At 55.7% G+C, this 18,028-nt stretch overlaps 1 protein-coding gene across 1 annotated transcript in view; it reads right to left on the bottom strand.

Annotated features, from left to right (window-relative positions):
- THBS2 (thrombospondin 2) overlaps nucleotides 1-12,609 on the bottom strand; it is a gene marked incomplete at its 5' end in the record, with an annotated part of 28,845 nt that extends 16,236 nt beyond the window's left edge. Inside the window, 3 exons of the mRNA XM_081093584.1 lie at nucleotides 3,715-4,130; nucleotides 6,125-6,295; nucleotides 12,598-12,609. Of these exons, the coding sequence (XP_080949710.1) occupies nucleotides 3,715-4,130; nucleotides 6,125-6,295; nucleotides 12,598-12,609 (599 nt within the window). The remainder of the gene's footprint in view (nucleotides 1-3,714; nucleotides 4,131-6,124; nucleotides 6,296-12,597) is intronic.
- Nucleotides 12,610-18,028: the final 5,419 nt, after the last annotated feature.

Raw genomic sequence — 18,028 nt, forward strand, 5'->3', positions numbered from 1 at the left:
CTCCCCAGGCAGGACCTCCAAGCGAGTTGGGGTCTCGGTGCTGAAGGAGCCGCCTCGCCAGAAATGTTTGTCAACGGCCCCGGAGGGGACGGGACGCCTGCTTTCACCATCAGCCCCGAGGAGTCACCGGGGAAGAGGGGGGCCCAGGGCTGGGGCGCCGGCAAGCCTCTCTGTGTGGGTTCCCCATCTGCAGGGTGGGGAGTCGCCCTTTAACGTGCCCGCTGCCAGGTGGGTGTGAGGAGTGTGTGCACTGGGTCACTGAGCACAGCACCCACATGTGTTGGTCGCACAGCTGCTCGCATCTGGACGCACAGCCTGTGACTGCCTGGCGCAGGGGCAGCGAGGGATGTCAGCGGGCTCTCAGGAGGACCGGGGGACATGGGCAAACGCGAGTCCACACTCACTCAGCAAGCTGCCGGTCAGTGGTCCACGCGGCGGCCCTGTGGCCTCTCATCCCAAGGTGCCTCTGTCCCCTACGGTCAGCCGGGGAGGCTGGCCCATCTGGAACGTAAACTGTACACTCTGGATGCCAGCTCCCCGAGTCCAGGCTTAAACAGTGAGTGAACTCTGTTCCGACCACGGACCCTGTGCTCCCTAAAGCAGAAGCGCGCCTGTCTGTCTGTCTGTCTCTGCCACGTGCCACCTGGGAGCGAGGGTCTCATCTCCGGAAGGAGACAACCACACCTGCGGCACCGCCCGCCTCCCGCATCAGAGGAGCGATTCCGGCCGCTCGGCCAGGAGCCCGAGAGCTGCCACGGTCTCTAAGAGCCTGTCTCCGCCTCACAGCAGGAGTGACGTTCGGAGCGCGGCATCCCTGCCTGTGCGAGACCCAAGGCTGCGCTCCGGGGCCCCCTCGCCCCCGCCTCCGCCACCCTGGCACTTGGCATGGACCCGCTCCTCGCCTTTCATCAGTGACCGGCCTTGGAAACCACTCCGCAGCGATGGGGCGTGTGCGGTCGGGGTCTCGGGGTCTCAGAGTTGTTTTCCCCCCAATTCCTTCCCTGCGGCTCCCCCAGAACAACCACCTTCCTGGGCAGAGTTCTCCTTCCGCAGCGGAAACACTCAGGTGCCCAGGCCCCCGGCAGGTACGGCCATGAAACCACGTCGGGCGGGGACGCAGGTGCCCAGGCAGAGGCCGGAACGGGCGTGAGACTGGCCACTCGCCACCTCCTCCAGCTGAACCTACGTCCTTGTTTCCGTCTCCCGCTCAGAAATCAGGATTCTCCTCCGAAAACTAAATGAAACTAAAGGACAATGAGACCGTTTGGAAAAGTGAAAAAGTCTTACCCGGGAAGAGAGGAGGCCGCAGGGAGGGCTGGTCGGGCCGGGACGTCGGGCTGGGGTGGGTGGGCGCTGGGCGGGGCGCGGACACCGGGCTGACGAGCGGGGGGCGCACTGGCCTCCGGGCAGCGGCTCTGCTTTATATGCTCCTGTCTCCGCTTAATTCATTCCCTCGAAGGAATGACATAATTCCTCCTCCTCCAGGACCGCGGAGGAGGGGCCAGACGGGGAGCCAGAGCTATAAATAAACCGCAGGAGCAGGAATGCCCTCGCTCGCGTGCGTCCCGTGGCCGGAGCGGGGCTGGCCTTTGTCACCCGGGAAGCCCGGCGCTGGGCAGCAACGGGGCGAGGGCTGCGGAGTCCACGGCGTCCGAATCTGACTTCCTTTGCTCAGTCCGCGCCCGGCCTCTCCGGCTGCCCAGGCCCGACTGGCCCGCTCGCCCCACAGTGTCCCGGGGCGTGAGGGACCGCCGTCCGCTCCCCCGGGTGCGACAGGCAGCCTGCCGTGCGGTTGTGCAGAATAAACACTCGGGAGTGAAAACGGTGGCAGCAACCACACTGCCTGCCATTGGCCAGAGCTCACATCCCAGGCTTGTTGCGGGCGGGGGTGGGGGGGTGGGGGTTGGGGGGGGTCAGCTGCACGGGCTGGGTCTGTGAGGGGGAGGGGCAGGGCTCCGGGCACCTCTGGGTGCCTGATGGGGGACACACACAGCAGCAGACACGCTGGGTCTGCGTTGGGGAGTCTGGGTGCCTGGGGGGACACGCACAGCAGACAGGGCCTGGGTCTGTGTGGGGTGGGGGGTGGAGGGGGGCTCCGGGTGCCTGGGGGGACGCACAGCAGCAGCCGAGCTGCTGGTCTAGGCCGTGTGGAGCCTGTGTGAGGAGTCGGGCCGCCCCCGCCTGGAACTGGGCCGTGGAGCTCGCTGAGGGGCCTGCCTCCCCCTGGTCCTCCGGCTCCTGCCTGGCCCGGCCCGTGGGCGGGAGGGGTGACGGGAGAGGGGGGTTCTGGTCCTGTTCACGTTGGGAAACCACCTCCTGCGGGAGCCGTCAGCCTCCGTCTCGGGGACCGTGATCCCTGACCGCGGGGAGCAGAGCACGCAGGCTGCTGAGGCCAGAGCTGGCGATGGAGCCGCCAGAACAACCCCCAGGCCTCAGGGCAGAGCAGGCGCGGCCTCGACCAGGGGCGTGTGCGCCGGCTTCCGGCGGGCGGTCACCTCACTGGCCCTCAGGCCGCTGGTTCCGTGGCTGACGGTGGGGTTTGGGCGTCTCGGGGGCCAAAGGGGCGAGTGCAGGTCCCACCTGCGTCCATGTCACCCACACGCGCCTGCGCGGAGCAGGGACTGGGCCAGCTGGGTCAGCAGACGGGGGGGGCGGGGGGGTGTCCCAGGAGAGGCGCCGGGCGGTCGAGAAAAGGGGGGCCCAGAGCAAAGCCAGCCGCACCTGGAACTGGTCTGCGCGGGAGTCAGACGGCCCCTGAGGCTGGTCCTGGGCCCTGGGCAGAGGGACGGCCGGGGGAGGGGGTCCGTGAGACCATGGGGCAGAGTCGGGGGCGTGAGGGGACAGCCAGTTTCCTGCGAAGTCCACAGACCCGAGTGCAGCATCAGTTCAGGGGGGACAGTGGGTGTCAGGAGGGGGAGGGGCCGCAGGCAGGTCCGTGCTGGGGTGAAGCACAGTCCCCCGAATCTTGTCCACCTGGACCCTGTGGGCACAGCCGCCCAGCAGGAGGGGCGCCCCAGGCCTCTCAGTTCCGGTTGGTCCACCCGGGAAGCTCAGCAGATGCGCTGGAGGCTCCGGAAGCTTCCATCCTCATGGGCATCACGTCTGAAGTGGGTGCAGCGCCGTGACCCGTCCGGGGAGGTGCCACGCCCGCCCTGGCCCTGCCACCAAGACGAGCTCGGGGGCCGGGGCCCTGGTCAGAGCAGGCAGGACAGTCCTCGTCCGGCCTGAGCGTCTGGCTCGGGAGCCACGTGACGGGACCACGGGAGGAGCCGGGACGGGAGGGGCCACCATGTTGGATGGCGGTGGCCTGGAAAGGTCTGCGAGGCCACAGGTCGGGGGTCACACTCTCCTGGGGGGACCGTTGGGCCCCAGCCGCTCATCACGGGGGGATCAGGTGAGAAGCCTGCAGCTCCGGCCTGTGGGTGCCCGGCTCCCACCAGGTTCAGGGGGTCCCACCAGCACGGGGTGGGGTGACGCCCAGGGTCCCCCAGGAGCTCCCGCAGCAACAGCGTCCCCCGATGCCGGGTCCACCGGGCAGTGCAGGACCCCAGGCCCTCGGTGCCGGGGGCAGGAGGCTCAGCAGGTGGAGGGACTCACGGTCCAGGGAGGCCAGGCCGCGGCCTCAGGTGCCCCTGGGACGGACGGGAAGGGCTCTGTGGCTTCGGGCGCGTTTGGGATGGAACTGGAAGGGGGGGGGCTCCCTCCCAGCGCCACCTGATGGCCCTGACACGGCAGCATGGCCGGGGCTCGGGCAGGGGCTGACAGAGTGGGCGCAGGGCAGTGTCCAGCGGGTGGACCGGCGCCGTGAGGACGTCTGAGTGGAGGACGAACGAGCTAATCCGTAGCGAAGACGTGACCACCGAGCCCTCCACGCCCGGGTCCGAGGGGCCGGGCCGGACTGAGTGGAAGGAGGGCGGCCCCGACGGCTGGTTCCCGCGGGAGCCGTGGGTCGGGGTGCGGCCGGGCCCTCCTGCGTCTGGAGGAGGAGCTGGAGGCTGCGCCAGGGCCGGCGGGCGGCTCCCTGTGACGTCCGCGGCATCTGTTTCCTCTCCGTCTCTGGGCCGTGAGTAAGCGAAGGGCTTCTTACCCCCCTCTGGGCGGGGCAGGGGTTCCGGGAACTCGTGTCTTAACTAAAAACAGAGGGAAGGAGTCCTCCGCAGAGGAGGGGCGGGGAGAGGTCAGGCAGAAGCTCCGAGGGCCCAGGCCGGCGATGAGGTCACGGTCACGCCCCCCGTGTGAGCCGAGTCTCCCAGGAGCTGGGGCCGGGCTGAGGGGGTGGGACAGCCCTTCCTGGGGGAGGCGAGGAAGTGGCGGGTGACCGAGAGCCAGGTTCCAGCCCCAGAGTGCTGGCGCTGCCGGCCCGCTTGGGCCTTGGTGTTTTTTCCTGTGAAATGGGCACAGCCACAGACATGGCTTTGGAGCCAGGCCCAGCCTGTGCCCTCGACGTCGGGGAGCCCTGCACCCCAGCCCTGGCCCTTTGTCCCACTGGTGACCCCGCGAGCCCCACGCAGCTCCCACCTCTCCGGCGTCCCGGAGCCCTGGTGCCCCGGCCGGTGAGGGGAGGCAGCCCCACCGCTGAGCCCTCACCCACCCCCACTCTGACCCAGCCTGGCCAGGGCGTGCCCCTCTGCTGGCTGGCGGCGGCAGGACCGTCCCCCAGGCGGGCCTAGCCCTCCCACCCCTTCTGCATCCCACACCCCGAGGACATGGGTGTCTTCTCTCAGGGCAGCCGCCAGCCCCGGCCCGGCAGGCGGAGCGCAGGGCCAGAGCCGGGCCAAAGGCTGCGGGTGCGTCGCTGCGGCTTCCCGCTCCCCCGGTGCCGGGAGGTCGCTGCACGGACCACACCGTGGATGGCCCTGCCGACAGTCCGCAGGGACCCCAGCGTCCGGAGAATAAACCCGCCTCCCTGCCTCCTGCTCCCTTGACCCATGGACCCTGAGCTCCAAAGCCATCTTGGGGACCTGGAAGGTGCGAGTCTTTCCTGTCGGCCAGTGGCCTCAGCCCAGGTCCTCCCGGGTCAGCCACCCGCCCTCCCGCGTCCCGCACTCGCCTCGCCTCCCGGCCGCCGCCTCCCGTGCCTCTCCTCTCGCTGGACCTGGTCTCCTGGGCATCGGGCGTGTCCACCTCCCGGGACATGGAGGCTGAGCCCGTCCCCGTCCTCCTAAGGGGCCAGGGCGCGAGGGAGGGAGGCTTGGCTTGGCAGCCCCGGCTCCAGGAGGGTCTTGGAGCAGATGTGAAGACAGGACAGTTGGGGGCATTTCCTGTGGCGGCCGGAGGACAGTCGGCGTTCCTCAGGGGGCCCCAGCCCCGCGTGAGCACCGCCCGTTTCACACGGACGCCGGCAGGTCCGGTGAGGGGGGCGCGGAAGGTGGACCCTGAACACGGGGGCCCCCCAAGTCCGCCTGCCGGTCTCTGCGAGAATGCGTCCCTTTGTGTCCTCCAATGAGATGTCATTTCACTTTTTAAAAGTTGATTTCAGAGAAGGAGGGAGAGGGAGAGAGAGAGACATCACGGATGAGAATCGCTGACCGGCTGCCTACTGCACGCCCCACACAGGATCAAGCCCCCAACCCGGGCCTGTGCCCTGACCAGGAATCTAACTGAGACGACCTGGTTCCTGGGGGGATGCTCAGCCCCTGAGCCGCGCCGCGCTCATCACACATGAACGTTTAACGGCTGCAAGCTGGTGCTGGCCTTTGTCCCAGCCCTGAGGGCCACCGCGCTGGGCTATGGGACACGCAGAAGCCCCTCTCGCCCCCCCCCAGCCAGGCCCCCCCCCTCCGGGATAGCCAGCGGGAGGGGAGGCGCAGGCCCGGGGTCCACAGGGGCTCAGGAGCCTCCGCAGGGCGGTGCACCCAGGAGGGAGGCCGGTGCCGAGTCGCGGCGTGTCCAGGGAGGGACACACGGCCGCGAGGTTCACAGGCCGCCCCCGTGTCTGGCACTTGCACCGTCTTGTAATTGGGCAGGAATCAGCTCGCAGGCAGGAGGGGCGCGGGGACAGCGGTGACAACTCGCTTGCCGTGGGCGCGCGTGTGCTCTGTTCCTGCCGAGCAGGGTGCTGGCCGTGGGGCGGGGTGCCCAGCCGGCGGACAGGCGCGGGCGGCCCTCGGCTGACCAGCCTGACCTCCAGGGGCAGCCGCCGCGGGTTTGCAAGTCTCTTCTGTCCTTGCGGGGCCTGGCGAGCTACGGACACGCCAGGTCGCCAGACGTCCCGGCTGCGCCCCCCAAGGCTTGGGCGTGGCTTCTCCTCGCCGGGGTCGCTGTGAACGTCCTGGGCAAACGCGGGCGGCGGGCCCTGCGGGGAGGAGACCCACGCGGACACTCGGTGCAGAGCGGGCGAGGCCGGCGGACCCCGAGGCTGAGCCCGTCCGAGGCCGCAGGCTCCGCGCCCCGGAGCGTCTCCGGTGGAGCCCACGTGCGGACGGAGAGCGAGGAAACGCGTGGACTTAAGTAGCTGGTCCGAGCGTGTTTCTGATGTTCACTCTATTCTGTGGGTCCTGCAGCCACTGAAACGTAAAACATAAAGGTTTTCTCTCGTTGGAAGGCGCATACGGTGTTCTGTTTATTCAGAGAAGCCGTGAGGGCCGTACTCAGTGACCCTGAGAGGTCCAGTCACGTGGCGAAGACCCAGCAGGGGGCCAGGCCAGGCGGCAGCACATGTTCCACCGACGGCGTCCGTTCAGAGTGAAGCTGGCGGTCGAAGCTCAAGGAGGAGGCGGTCAGTGCATGCGGAAACGAGGGAGGCGCTGGGCTGCCCCGGGCCAACCTGTCCAAGTGTGTGATTCAGCTCGTTTCAGTGTTTACATTTTTTCTAACATCTGGTGTGTGCTCATGGCTATCTCTAGAAATCTTCAAAATCTGGTCAATTTTTTCAACAATTTTATTTTTTACTAGAGGCCCAGTGCACCAACTGGTGTGAGCGGGGGGGGGGGGGGGGGGGGGGCGAATGGGGCCTGTTGGCAGGAGGAGACGCGGGAGGTTGGCTGGCTGGCCCCGCCCCCTGAGGAGTGAGGGGGCGATCAGGGGCATGGCTGGCCGGGGGGAAGGTCCATGGGAGGTTGGCCGCCAGCCCCACCCCTGATCAGGCTGGGTTCGCTGTCCGCAGTGGGCGTCATAGCGATCGGTCATTCCGGTCTACAGCGGTACGGTCACTGGCTTTTTATATACATAGAAGATTATTTTCCTTTTTCAGCCTATAGGGTGGACAAAAGTAGGTTTACAGTTGTTCACAAATCATTAATAAATAAGTAATAACACAAGAGTAAACTGTGTTTTGTGTACTCATGTCTGTACATGTACCTTTGCCCACCCCTACACTATGGATGGGATCTTGTTCTCAGCTTCCTTTTCACATAATTTGCTTCGTGTAAAACACGGTGGATTTTTATGTCGGTTTTATATCCTGAAACGATGCAGAGTGTATTCGCTCTGACAGTTACTTCTGTGGAGCCATTAGGGTTTGCTGCATGTGAGACATGACATCTGCTGAGATGAGTTATCATCTTCCTGTTGATTTGGACGACTTTCTTTTTCTCACCACAACTTCGAGGTATGAAGTGGAATAGCTGTGAGCACAGTGGGCCCCGTGCTGCGTTCCAGATCTCAGAGGAAAAGCTTTCGGCTCTTCACCATTGCGTAAAACATTTGCTGTTGGCTTTTTGCACGTAGCCTTGCTGTGCTGAGGAAAGTCTTTGTATACCTCATTCATCAAGGGCTTCACAATGAAACGTGCTGAATGTTAGCATGTGCTTTTTCTGCATATTCTTAGACTAGAGTCCCGGTGCACAGAAATTTGTGCACTTGGGGGGGTCCCTCAGCCCGGCCTGTGCTCTCTCGCAGTCTGGGACACCTCAGGGGATGTCCACCTGCTGGCTTAGGCCTGCTCCCCGGGGCATTGGGCCTAAGCTGGCAGTCAGATATCCCTCTGGCAGCCCGGCAGCCCTCAGGGGATGTCCACTTGCCAGCGGGGAGCAGGCCTAACCTGCAGTAGGACATCCTTAGCGCTGCTGAGGAGGCAGGAGAGGCTCCCACCACCATTGCTGTACTGGCAGCCGTCAGCCTGGCTTGTGGCTGAGCAGAGCTCCCCCTGTGGGAGCACACTGACCACCAGAGGGCAGCTCCTGCATTGAGCTTCTGCCCCCTGGTGGTCAGTGTGTGTCATAGTGACCAGTCATTCTCAGTCGTTCTGCTGTTAGGGTCAATTTGCATATTACCCTTTTATTATATGCCTGGTGCATGGGTTGGGGCTGGCTGGTTTGCCCTGAAGGGTGTCCCGGATCGAGGGTGGGGGTCCCGCTGGGGTGCCTGGCCAGCCTGGGTGAGGGGCTGATGATTCTTTGCAGGCTGGCCACAGCCCCTTCAGGGTGGGGTTCCCTGCTGGGGTGCCTGGCCAGCCTGGGTGAGGGGCTGAGGGCTGTTTGCAGTCTGGCCAAGCCCCCCAGCAGGGACCCTCACCCCATGAGGGTGTGGCCAGCCTGGATGAGGGGCTGAGGGCCATTTTCAGGCTGGCCACACCCCCTTCAGGATGGGGGTCCTGCTGGGGTGCCTGGCCAGTTTGGGTGAGGGGCTGATGGCTGTTTGCAGACTGACCAAGGCCCCCAGTCGGGACCCTCACCCCATGAGGGTGCGGCCAGCCTGGGTGAGGGGCTGATGGTTCTTTGTAGACTGGCCACAGCCCCTTCAGGGTGAGTGTCCCCACTGGGGTGCCTGGCCCGCCTGGGTGAGGGGCTGATGGCTGTTTGCAGCCTGGCCACGGCCCACAGCCACCCAAGCTCCCAGTGGAGGCTGGCTGGAAGCAGGTATCTGGGATTTATTTATCTTCTATAATTGAAACTTTGTTGCCTTTAGCGGAGGCCACAGCCATCCAGGGCAGGCGGGAAGCTTGACTTCCTCCATCGTCGGGGCAACTAAGCCTTCTGCTTGCTCCAGCTCCGTGGCTGCTGGACGCCATCTTGGTTGGGTTAATTTGCATATAGTCACTCTGATTGGCTGGTGTGTGTGGCTTGGGGTGTAGCGAAGGTATGGTCAATTTGCATGTTTCTCTTTATTAGATTAGATGCTTGTGCGATCTTTACCTTTCATTCTGTTGACAGGCTGTATTGCCTGAATGTGCACATGCTGAGCCATCCTTGCATGCCAGGGGTAAATCCCCCCTGGTCCTGGTGTGTGATCCTTTCACTGGGTTGTGAACTTCAGTTTGCTAATGTTTGACTGGGGGTTTTGCATCTGTGTTCGTCAGGGGTCTTGGTTTGCAGTTCTTCTCTCTTGTGGTGTCTTTGCCTGGCTTAGGTCTTACGATAACGCTGGCCTCAGAGTCTGGGGGTGCTCCTCTCCTCTTTTTGGATGAGTTTAAGAAGGACTGGCATTAATTCTTCATGAAATGCTTGGTAGCATTCACTTGATTGTTCAAGACTTGTGATGTCATATGGTCCTGGACTTCTGTCTTTGTTGGACGGTTTAGATTATTAATTCAATATTTTTATTGATTATTTGTCAGTTCAGGAATCTTATGTTTTCATTATTCATTCTGAGTAGGTTGTGTGTTTCAATGACTTATTCCATTTCTTCTAGACTGTCCAGTTTGTTGGTGAATAATTGTTCATAATAGTCCCTTATGATCTTTTTTTTTAACTTTCTGTGCCATGAGTTGTAATATGTCTTCTTTCATTTCTGATTTCTTCTTCTTCCTCCTCCTCCCCCTCCTCCTATTGTTATTATTCTCCTTTGCCTTCGCTTTCTTCACCTTCTCTTTCATTCTCTCTCTCTCTCTCTCTTTCATTCTCTCTCTCTCTTTTTCACTCTGTCTCTCTCTCTCTTTCATTCTCTCTCTCTCTCTCTCTTTCTTAGTCTAGCTTAGAGTTTGTCAATTTTATTTGTTTTGTTTTTGCAAAAAATTAACTGTTTCATTGATTTGTTTCTATTGCTGTTTATTCTCTATTTTATATTTATTTTTGCTCTGATATTATTATTTCCTTCTTTCTGATACTTTGGACTTGGTGTTTTCTTCCTTTTCTAGTTCCTTGAAGTGTAAAGTTAGGTCTTCTTTTGAGATCTTTCTTCTTTTTTAAGGTAGGCGTTGATCACTGTAAACTTCCTTCTTAGTGTGTCTCACAGGCCTTGGTGTGTTGTCTTTTTAATTTTCATTTGTCTTAAGATATTTTCTAATTTTTAAAAATTAACTTCTTTGATCCAATGATTGTTCAAGACTGTGTTGTTTAAATTCCGTGTATTTATGAATTTTTCCATTTTCCTTTTGTTATTGCCTTCTAGTTTCATTCCATTGTGGTTAAAAACAGACTTGAAATGAATTCAATCATCTTAAAGTTGTTAAGCCCTGACTTATGACCGAGCATGTGATCTGTCCTGGAGAAAGGCCCATGGGCCCTGGGGAAGCTGTTGGGCGGGGTGGTCTGTCCATGTCCGTCTGGGCCACATGGTCTGTAGTGGAGCCTGGGTCTGCTTTTTCCTCAGGTTTCCTGTCTGTCCATCATTGCAAATGGGGTACCGAGTGTTTCTCCACTATTACTGTGGTGCTGTTTATTTCTTCCTTCAGGTCTGCCGATGCTTATATATTTATACTTGTCATACGTTCTGGTTGAATTGATCCATTTTTAAATTATGCAATGACTTCCTTTGTCCTTGTGACACTGTTTGACCTAAAGTCCACGTGGATGTAAGTGTAGACATCCTGTTACATCCCTTCACTTTTAACCTTTATGTCTCCTGAAATCTAAAAGCAGATTTCTTATGTACGACATGCAGCTGGATCTTAGAGATTTTTAAATCCATCCCACCAGTGTATGCCTTTTGATTGGTGAGTTTAACCCGTTTATACTTTAATTATTGATAGACGAGAGGACCAGTGCACAAAATCGTGCAAGTGTAGGGTCCCTACGCCTAGCCTGCGATCAGGCCATGTCTGCCGCCCCGGGACACTCCGCGATGCTGCTCGCTGACGCTCCACGACGCTGCTCGCCGCCCCTGGACGGTCCACGACGCTGCCGCCCCACAAGTCCAGTCCCCAGTCCGGCTCTGCTGCCCCCAAGCCCGGTTCCCGTGGTTCCCCGTTGGCCATCCAACAATGGGAGCCTGCGGACTGAGGGGAGGGACCGAGGGGTGGTCAATGCACCTCATAGCTGCTGGTTGATTGGTCATTCTGGTCATGACGCCTGGCCTTTTATTATTATAGATAAGAACTTACTATGGACATCTTCTTCTTTGTTTTATTTTTCCATCACCATTTGCCCCCTTATATCCTCTTCCACCTCCACGTCCCATGCACCCACCACACTGTGGACCACGTCTATGAGTTCTTTTTTTCCCAATCCCTCTACCCCCCACCCCCGATACCCTCCAGCCAGAGCTGTCTGCCTGGTCTCTGTGAGTCTGTGTCTGTTTTGCTGTCAGTTTGGTTTGTTCATTAATTTCCACAAATGGGTGAGATCATATGGTGCTGGTCTTTCTCTGACTGGCTTATTGCGCTCAGCACAATGCTCTCATGCTGTCGCAAAGGGTAAGCCTTCAGTTGCTTTGTCGTTTTCTGTAGTTCTTTTCTTCCTCTTTCCTCTCTTGTCTCCCTCCGTGATTGATATTTTCTTTAGTAATAGAGTAAAAATCCAGTAAGATAGTTTTTTGTATCCACAAAGTGGGTTTCTTTGTGCTCACCACAAGGAATGCATAAAGCTTTGGTTATAAAACTTCATTCTGAGCTGATAACTTAATTACATAAAAACTTCTACACGTTCAGTCCTCCTACTCCCACACTGTCTGTCACTAATGTCAGAATTTACTTCTCTGTATGTTGTGTCTCCTTTCCCCATTATTGTGGTTATAGTCACTTTAATAATATTTTCTTTTGACTTTGCACTGGGGGTAAACATGCCACCTGTCATGTTCTTTGTGTGACGAGTCTTTCCCTTTACTAACGAGACTTATACGTAAATTACTAGTTTCTGTTCTGTGTCCATTTATTTCTAACTGGAGAAATCCCTTAGTTCTTTTTAAAGACAGTTCTAGTGCTGATGAGGTTTCTTTATGTTGGTTTGGGAAATTCTTTATACTTCATTTTCTTTCAAGTTTTTTATTTTACTAACTAGGGGGCCCAGTGCGTGAATTCATGCACCTTGAAAGGAACTGTGGGCTGCAAGCCTCCTGGGCACAGGGGTGGGTCTCGGTCCATCTTTTGTGCCCCTGCCCAGCCCCTCCTGCCACAGCCTCTGCTCCCCTATCTGCGGCAGACCCGAACCCACTGCCGCCGCACCCATGTGCTGACAGCGCTAGCCCTGCTCACACCCACTGATGGCACAGAGTGATTGGGGCTGGAGCCAGCAGCGGGTGTGAGCGGCGGCTGCTGCCCCGATCCCCCCCCCCATTTCAGGAGCAGGAGGAGGTGGAGAAGCCCTGATGGACGATCGGGGCAGCAGCTGCTGCTCATACCTGCTGACGGCGCCAAGCGATCGGGCCGGCACCGGGTACCAGCAGCAGGTGTAAGCACTGGACAGGACCTCGGCACACAGGAGCAAAGAATTTCCAGTAACCACCAGAGGCTTGCCCTGATGACAGCAACCGGCACCTGCCTTGGTCTGGTGCCCCGCTCACCTGCTCCACCATCCCGCCGCGGCGATGTCTGCCATGGTCTGTGCACGCCCCCTGGTGGGCAGCACTTGTCATAGCGACCGGGTGTTCGGTTGTTCTGCCATTTGGTCTATTTGCATATTAGCCTTTTATTATATAGGAAATGCACATAATAGAAAATGTACCATTGGAACCATTTTTGAGTGTATAGTTCAGTGGTTTTAAATACATTCATAATGTGCTATCATCCTTATTCGTTTCTATAAGAGAAGTTTGTCTTTTTTATCTTTTTATCTTATAACACTGAAACTCTACCCATGAAGTAATAACTTCCCACTCCTCCTCACTTCTGCCCCTGCAGCATTGTGCGGGTAACCACTCCATCCCGTGGACGTGGGGTCGCACAGGGTTTGTCGCTCGTGTCTGGCTTGTTTCACTCAGAGAATGCTGTCCAGCTTCGTCCGACCACAGCCTGTGCCAGAGTTTCCTTCCTCTGTGGCAGGATTTCCTCAGAGGCCCTTTCCACGTGCATCCGCACGTCCAGCACAGCTCCCTTCCTGTCGGCACTTCTCACTGTTATAGTCTAGGCCAGTGGTCGGCAAACTCATTAGTCAACAGAGCCAGATATCAACAGTACTTCTTTAAAATAGACTCACCCAGGCCGAAAACCGACTTCTGCGCATGGGCCACGAAGTTTCAATCACACTGTACGTGTGCGTCCACATGTGGTATTTTGTGGAAGAGCCACACTCAAGGGGCCAAAGAGCCGCATGTGGCTCATGAGCCGCAGTTTGCCGACCACGGGTCTAGGCTATCATTTCTTTCCAGTGTAGGAAACCTCACTCAATACGCATGTTTCAAGCTTAATATTTTTCTTTCCAGTCCTATTGGGGTACAGGTGACATGTAGCCCCATGCTCATTTAAGATGTAGAAGAATGACTTGACGATGTATATTGGGAAACAATTACCACAAATAACTGTAGCTGACAGACTCGATTTCATGCAGCTTTAAAAAAGAGAAGAAGTGTTTTTCCTTGTGTTGAGACCATTTAGGAGCTGCTCTTAGCAACTTTCGAAGATACACACAGCAGAGTCGACTGCAGTCGCCATGGGCACAGTGCACCCCAGTCCCACTTCACCTTCCCTCTGGGTGTCAGTCCCTTTTGACGACCTTCATCCAGGTCCCCGCTCCCCACCCACCTCCACAGGGGATCCGGGACAGAGGTACACCCCCGGGTTGTCCTCCACTCGCTAGAGGTGAGCACGTTCACGTATCGCCGTGGGTCAGAGCCCCGCGCAGTGGCCATACATGGTGTACAAGCTGAGATACGTCACCTTTCTTCTCTGTGTGCATTCGTCCACCATATTCGTTTTCTGTGACTTAGGGGCCTCAAGCAACACATAATCTCTTAGTTCTGGAAGCCAGAGGCCGAAACGCAGCCTCGCTGGCCAATGCCAGGCTCCGAGTGCAGCTGACGGAGAACCTGCCTCCTTCCTCCCAGCGTCCCAGGCTCCACCCACGCTCCGTCCTCGCGAAGCAGCACCCGGCCTGCCTCAGGGGACTCATCCCTTCCTCTGCCTCCTCCTGTGATGCACTTAGGGACCCCATGGGTGATCCAGAAAGATCCCATCCCTGGGCGCAAAAGTCCACCACCCTCACCCTGTGTGCAAGGGGTCCAGGAACCCAGAGATGGGGGCCTGCCAGTCACGGGGGATGTTCTAAGCCAGCAATTCGGATAAGATGACCTTGGAACTGAATTACTGGGGCACGAACACAAGAGGCAACAGAACACCAGTGTCTCCTCTGAGGTTAGCGGCACAACAGACTGTGAAGAGTGATCCAGACGCAGCCAGAACTTCTTGAGAAACACCCTTAACCCTATCCCTAACCCTTAACTGTAAACCTGACCCTAACCCTACCTCTAACTCTAACCCTAACCCCAACCCTAATCCTAAAGTCTAACCCTAACCCTAACCCTATGCTCTAACCGTAACCCTAACCTTTAACCCTAACCTTAACCGCTAACCCTAACCCTGACCCTAACCCTATCCTCTGACCCTAACCCTAATCCTCTAACCCTAACCTCTAAATCTAACCCTAACACTAAAGTCTAAACTTAACACTAACACTATCCTCTAACCCTAACCCTAACCCTAAACTCTAACTCTAACCCTAACCCTAATCCTAAAGGCTAACCATAACCCGAACCCTATGCTCTAACCGTAACCCTAACCTTTAACCCTAACCTTAACCTCTAACCCTAACCCTGACCCTAACCCTATCCTCTGACCCTAACCCTATCCTCTGACCCTAACCCTATCCTCTAACCCTAACCCTAACCTCTAACCCTATACTCTAAACCTAACCCTATCCTCTAACCCTAACCCTAACCTTTAACCCTAATGCTAACCTCTAGCCCTAACCCTAACCCTATTCTCTAACCCTAACCCTAACACTATCCTCTAACCCTAACCCTAACCCTAACCCTAATCCTAAAGTCTAACCATAACCCCACCCATATGCTCAAACCCTAACCCTAACCTTAACCTCTAACCCTAACCCTGACCCTATTCTCTAACCCTAACCCTAACTCTAACCCTCACCCTATACTCTAACCCTAACCCTATCCTCTAACCCTAACCCTAACCCTAACCCTATCCTCTAAACCTAACCCTAACCTCTAACTCTAACCCTAACACTAAAGTCTAACCCTAACCCTATCCTCTAACCCTAACCCTATCCTCTAACCCTAACCCTAACCCTAACCCTATCCTCTAAACCTAACCCTAACCTCTAACTCTAACCCTAACACTAAAGTCTAACCCTAACCCTATCCTCTAACCCTAACCTTTAAACCTAACCTTAACCTCTAGCCCTAACCCTAACCCAAACACTATCCTCTAACCGTAACCCTAACACTAACCTCTAACTGTAACCCTAACCCTATCCTCTAACCCTAACACTATCCACTAACCCTAACCCTAACACTAACACTAACCTCTAACTCTAACCCTAACCCTAACCCTATCCTCTAACCCTAACCCTAACCCTAACCCTAACCTCTAACTCTAACCCTAACCCTAATCCTAAAGTCTAACCATAACCCTGCAGTGTAACTCTAACCTTTAACCCTAACCTTAACCTCTAGCCCTAACCCTAACCCTAACACTATCCTCTAACCCTAACACTAACCCTATCCTCTAACCCTACCCTAACATTTAACCCTAACCTTTAGCCATAAGCCTAACCCTACTCTCTAACCCTAACCCTAACCCTATCCTCTAACCCTAACCCTAAGCCTAAACCTATCCTCTAACCCTAACCCTATCCTCTAACCCTAACCCTATCCTCTAAACCTAACCCTAACCTCTAACTCTAACCCTAACCCTAATCCTAAAGTCTAACCCTAACCCTATCCTCTAACCCTAACCTTTAACCCTAACCTTAACCTCTAGCCCTAACCCTAACCCTAACCCTAACACTATCCTCTAACCCTAACCCTAACACTAACACTAACCTCTAACTGTAACCCTAACCCTATCCTCTAACCCTAACCCTAACCCTAACCCTAAACCTATCCTCCAACTCTAACCCTAACCCTAAAGTCTAACCATAACCCCAACCATATGCTGTAACCCTAAACCTAACCTTTAACCCTAACCTTAACCTCTAACCCTAACCCTAACCCTATCCTCTAACCGTAACCCTACCCCTAACCCTAACCCTAAAGTCTAACCCTAACCCTATCCTCTAACCCTAACCCTAACACTAACCTCTAACTGTAACTCTAACCCTAACCCTATCCTCTAACCCTAACCCTAACCCTATCCTCTAACCCTAACCCTAACCCTAACCCTAAACCTAGCCTCCAACTCTAACCCTAACCCTAAAGTCTAACCATAACCCCAACCATATGCTGTAACCCTAAACCTAACCTTTAACCCTAACCTTAACCTCTAACCCTAACCCTAACCCTATCCTCTAACCGTAACCCTACCCCTAACCCTAACCAAGTCTAACCCTAACCCTATCCTCTAACCCTAACCCTAACACTAACCTCTAACTGTAACTCTAACCCTAACCCTATCCTCTAACCCTAACCCTAACCCTAACCCTATCCTCTAACCCTAACCCTAACACTAACCTCTAACTGTAAGTCTAACCCTAACCCTATACTCTAACCCTAACTCTAACCTCTGTAACTCTAACCCTAACCCTATCCTCTAACCCTAACTCTAACCCTAACCCTATCCTCTAACCCTAACCTATCCTCTAACCCTAACCCTAACCCTATCCTCTAACCCTAACCCTAACCCTATCCTCTAGCCCTAACCCTGACCCTAACCCTAACCTCTAACTCTAACTCTAACCCTAATTCTAATCCTAAAGTCTAACCCTAACCCTACCCTGTAACCCTAACATTTAACCCTAACCTTTAGCCATAACCTTAACCCTACTCTCTAACCCTAACCCTAACCCTATCCTCTAACCTTAACCCTAACCCTAACCTCAAACTCTAACCCTAATCCTAAAGTCTAACCCTAACCGTATCTCCTAACCCTAACCCTAACCTCTAACTCTAACCCTAACCCTATCCTCTAATCCTAACCTTTAACCCTAACCTTAACATCTAGCCCTAACCCTATCCTCTAACCCTAACCCTATCCTCTAACCCTAACGCTAACCCTAACCTCTAACTCTAACCCTAACCCTAATCCTAAAGTCTAACCCTAACCTTTAACCCTAACCTTAACCCTATCCTCTAACCCTAACCCTAACATTTAACCCTAACCTTAATCTCTAGCCCTAATTCTAACCCTACCCTCTAACCCTAACCTTTAACCCTAACCATTAACCGCTAGCCCTAACCCTAACATCTAACCCTAACCCTAACCCTAACTTCTACCTCTAGCCCTTACCCTAAACCTAACCCTATCCTGAACTTTTATCACTAACCTCTAACCATAAGTCTAACCTCTAACCCCAACTCTAACCAAATCTCTAACCCTAATCCTAACCTCTAATGCTAAACCTAGCCTCTAAGCCTAACCCTAAACTAACCCTAACCCAAATTCTCATCTGTAAGCCAAACCCTAATCTCTAACCAATACCCTAAACTTAAACTCTAACCCTAGCCATAAACTTAAACCCTAACCTCTAAACAAAGCCCTAACCCGAACCCCTAAACCAAACCTCTAACCCTAACCCTAAACCTATCATCTAACACTAACCCTAACCCTATCCTCTAACCCTAACCCCTAACCCTCACATCTAAGCCTAACACCAACCTCTAATGCTAACCCTAAACCTAACTTCTAACCCTAACCTCTAACCCTAACCCTAACCTCTAAACCTAAACCTAACCCTAACCCAGGGGTGGGCAAACTTTTTGACTCGAGGGCCACAATGGGTTCTTAAACTGGACCGGAGGGCCGGAACAAAAGCATGGATGG

Source organism: Myotis nattereri, assembly GCF_964212035.1.
Source record: "Myotis nattereri genome assembly, chromosome: 6".
Lineage (NCBI taxonomy): Eukaryota > Metazoa > Chordata > Mammalia > Chiroptera > Vespertilionidae > Myotis > Myotis nattereri.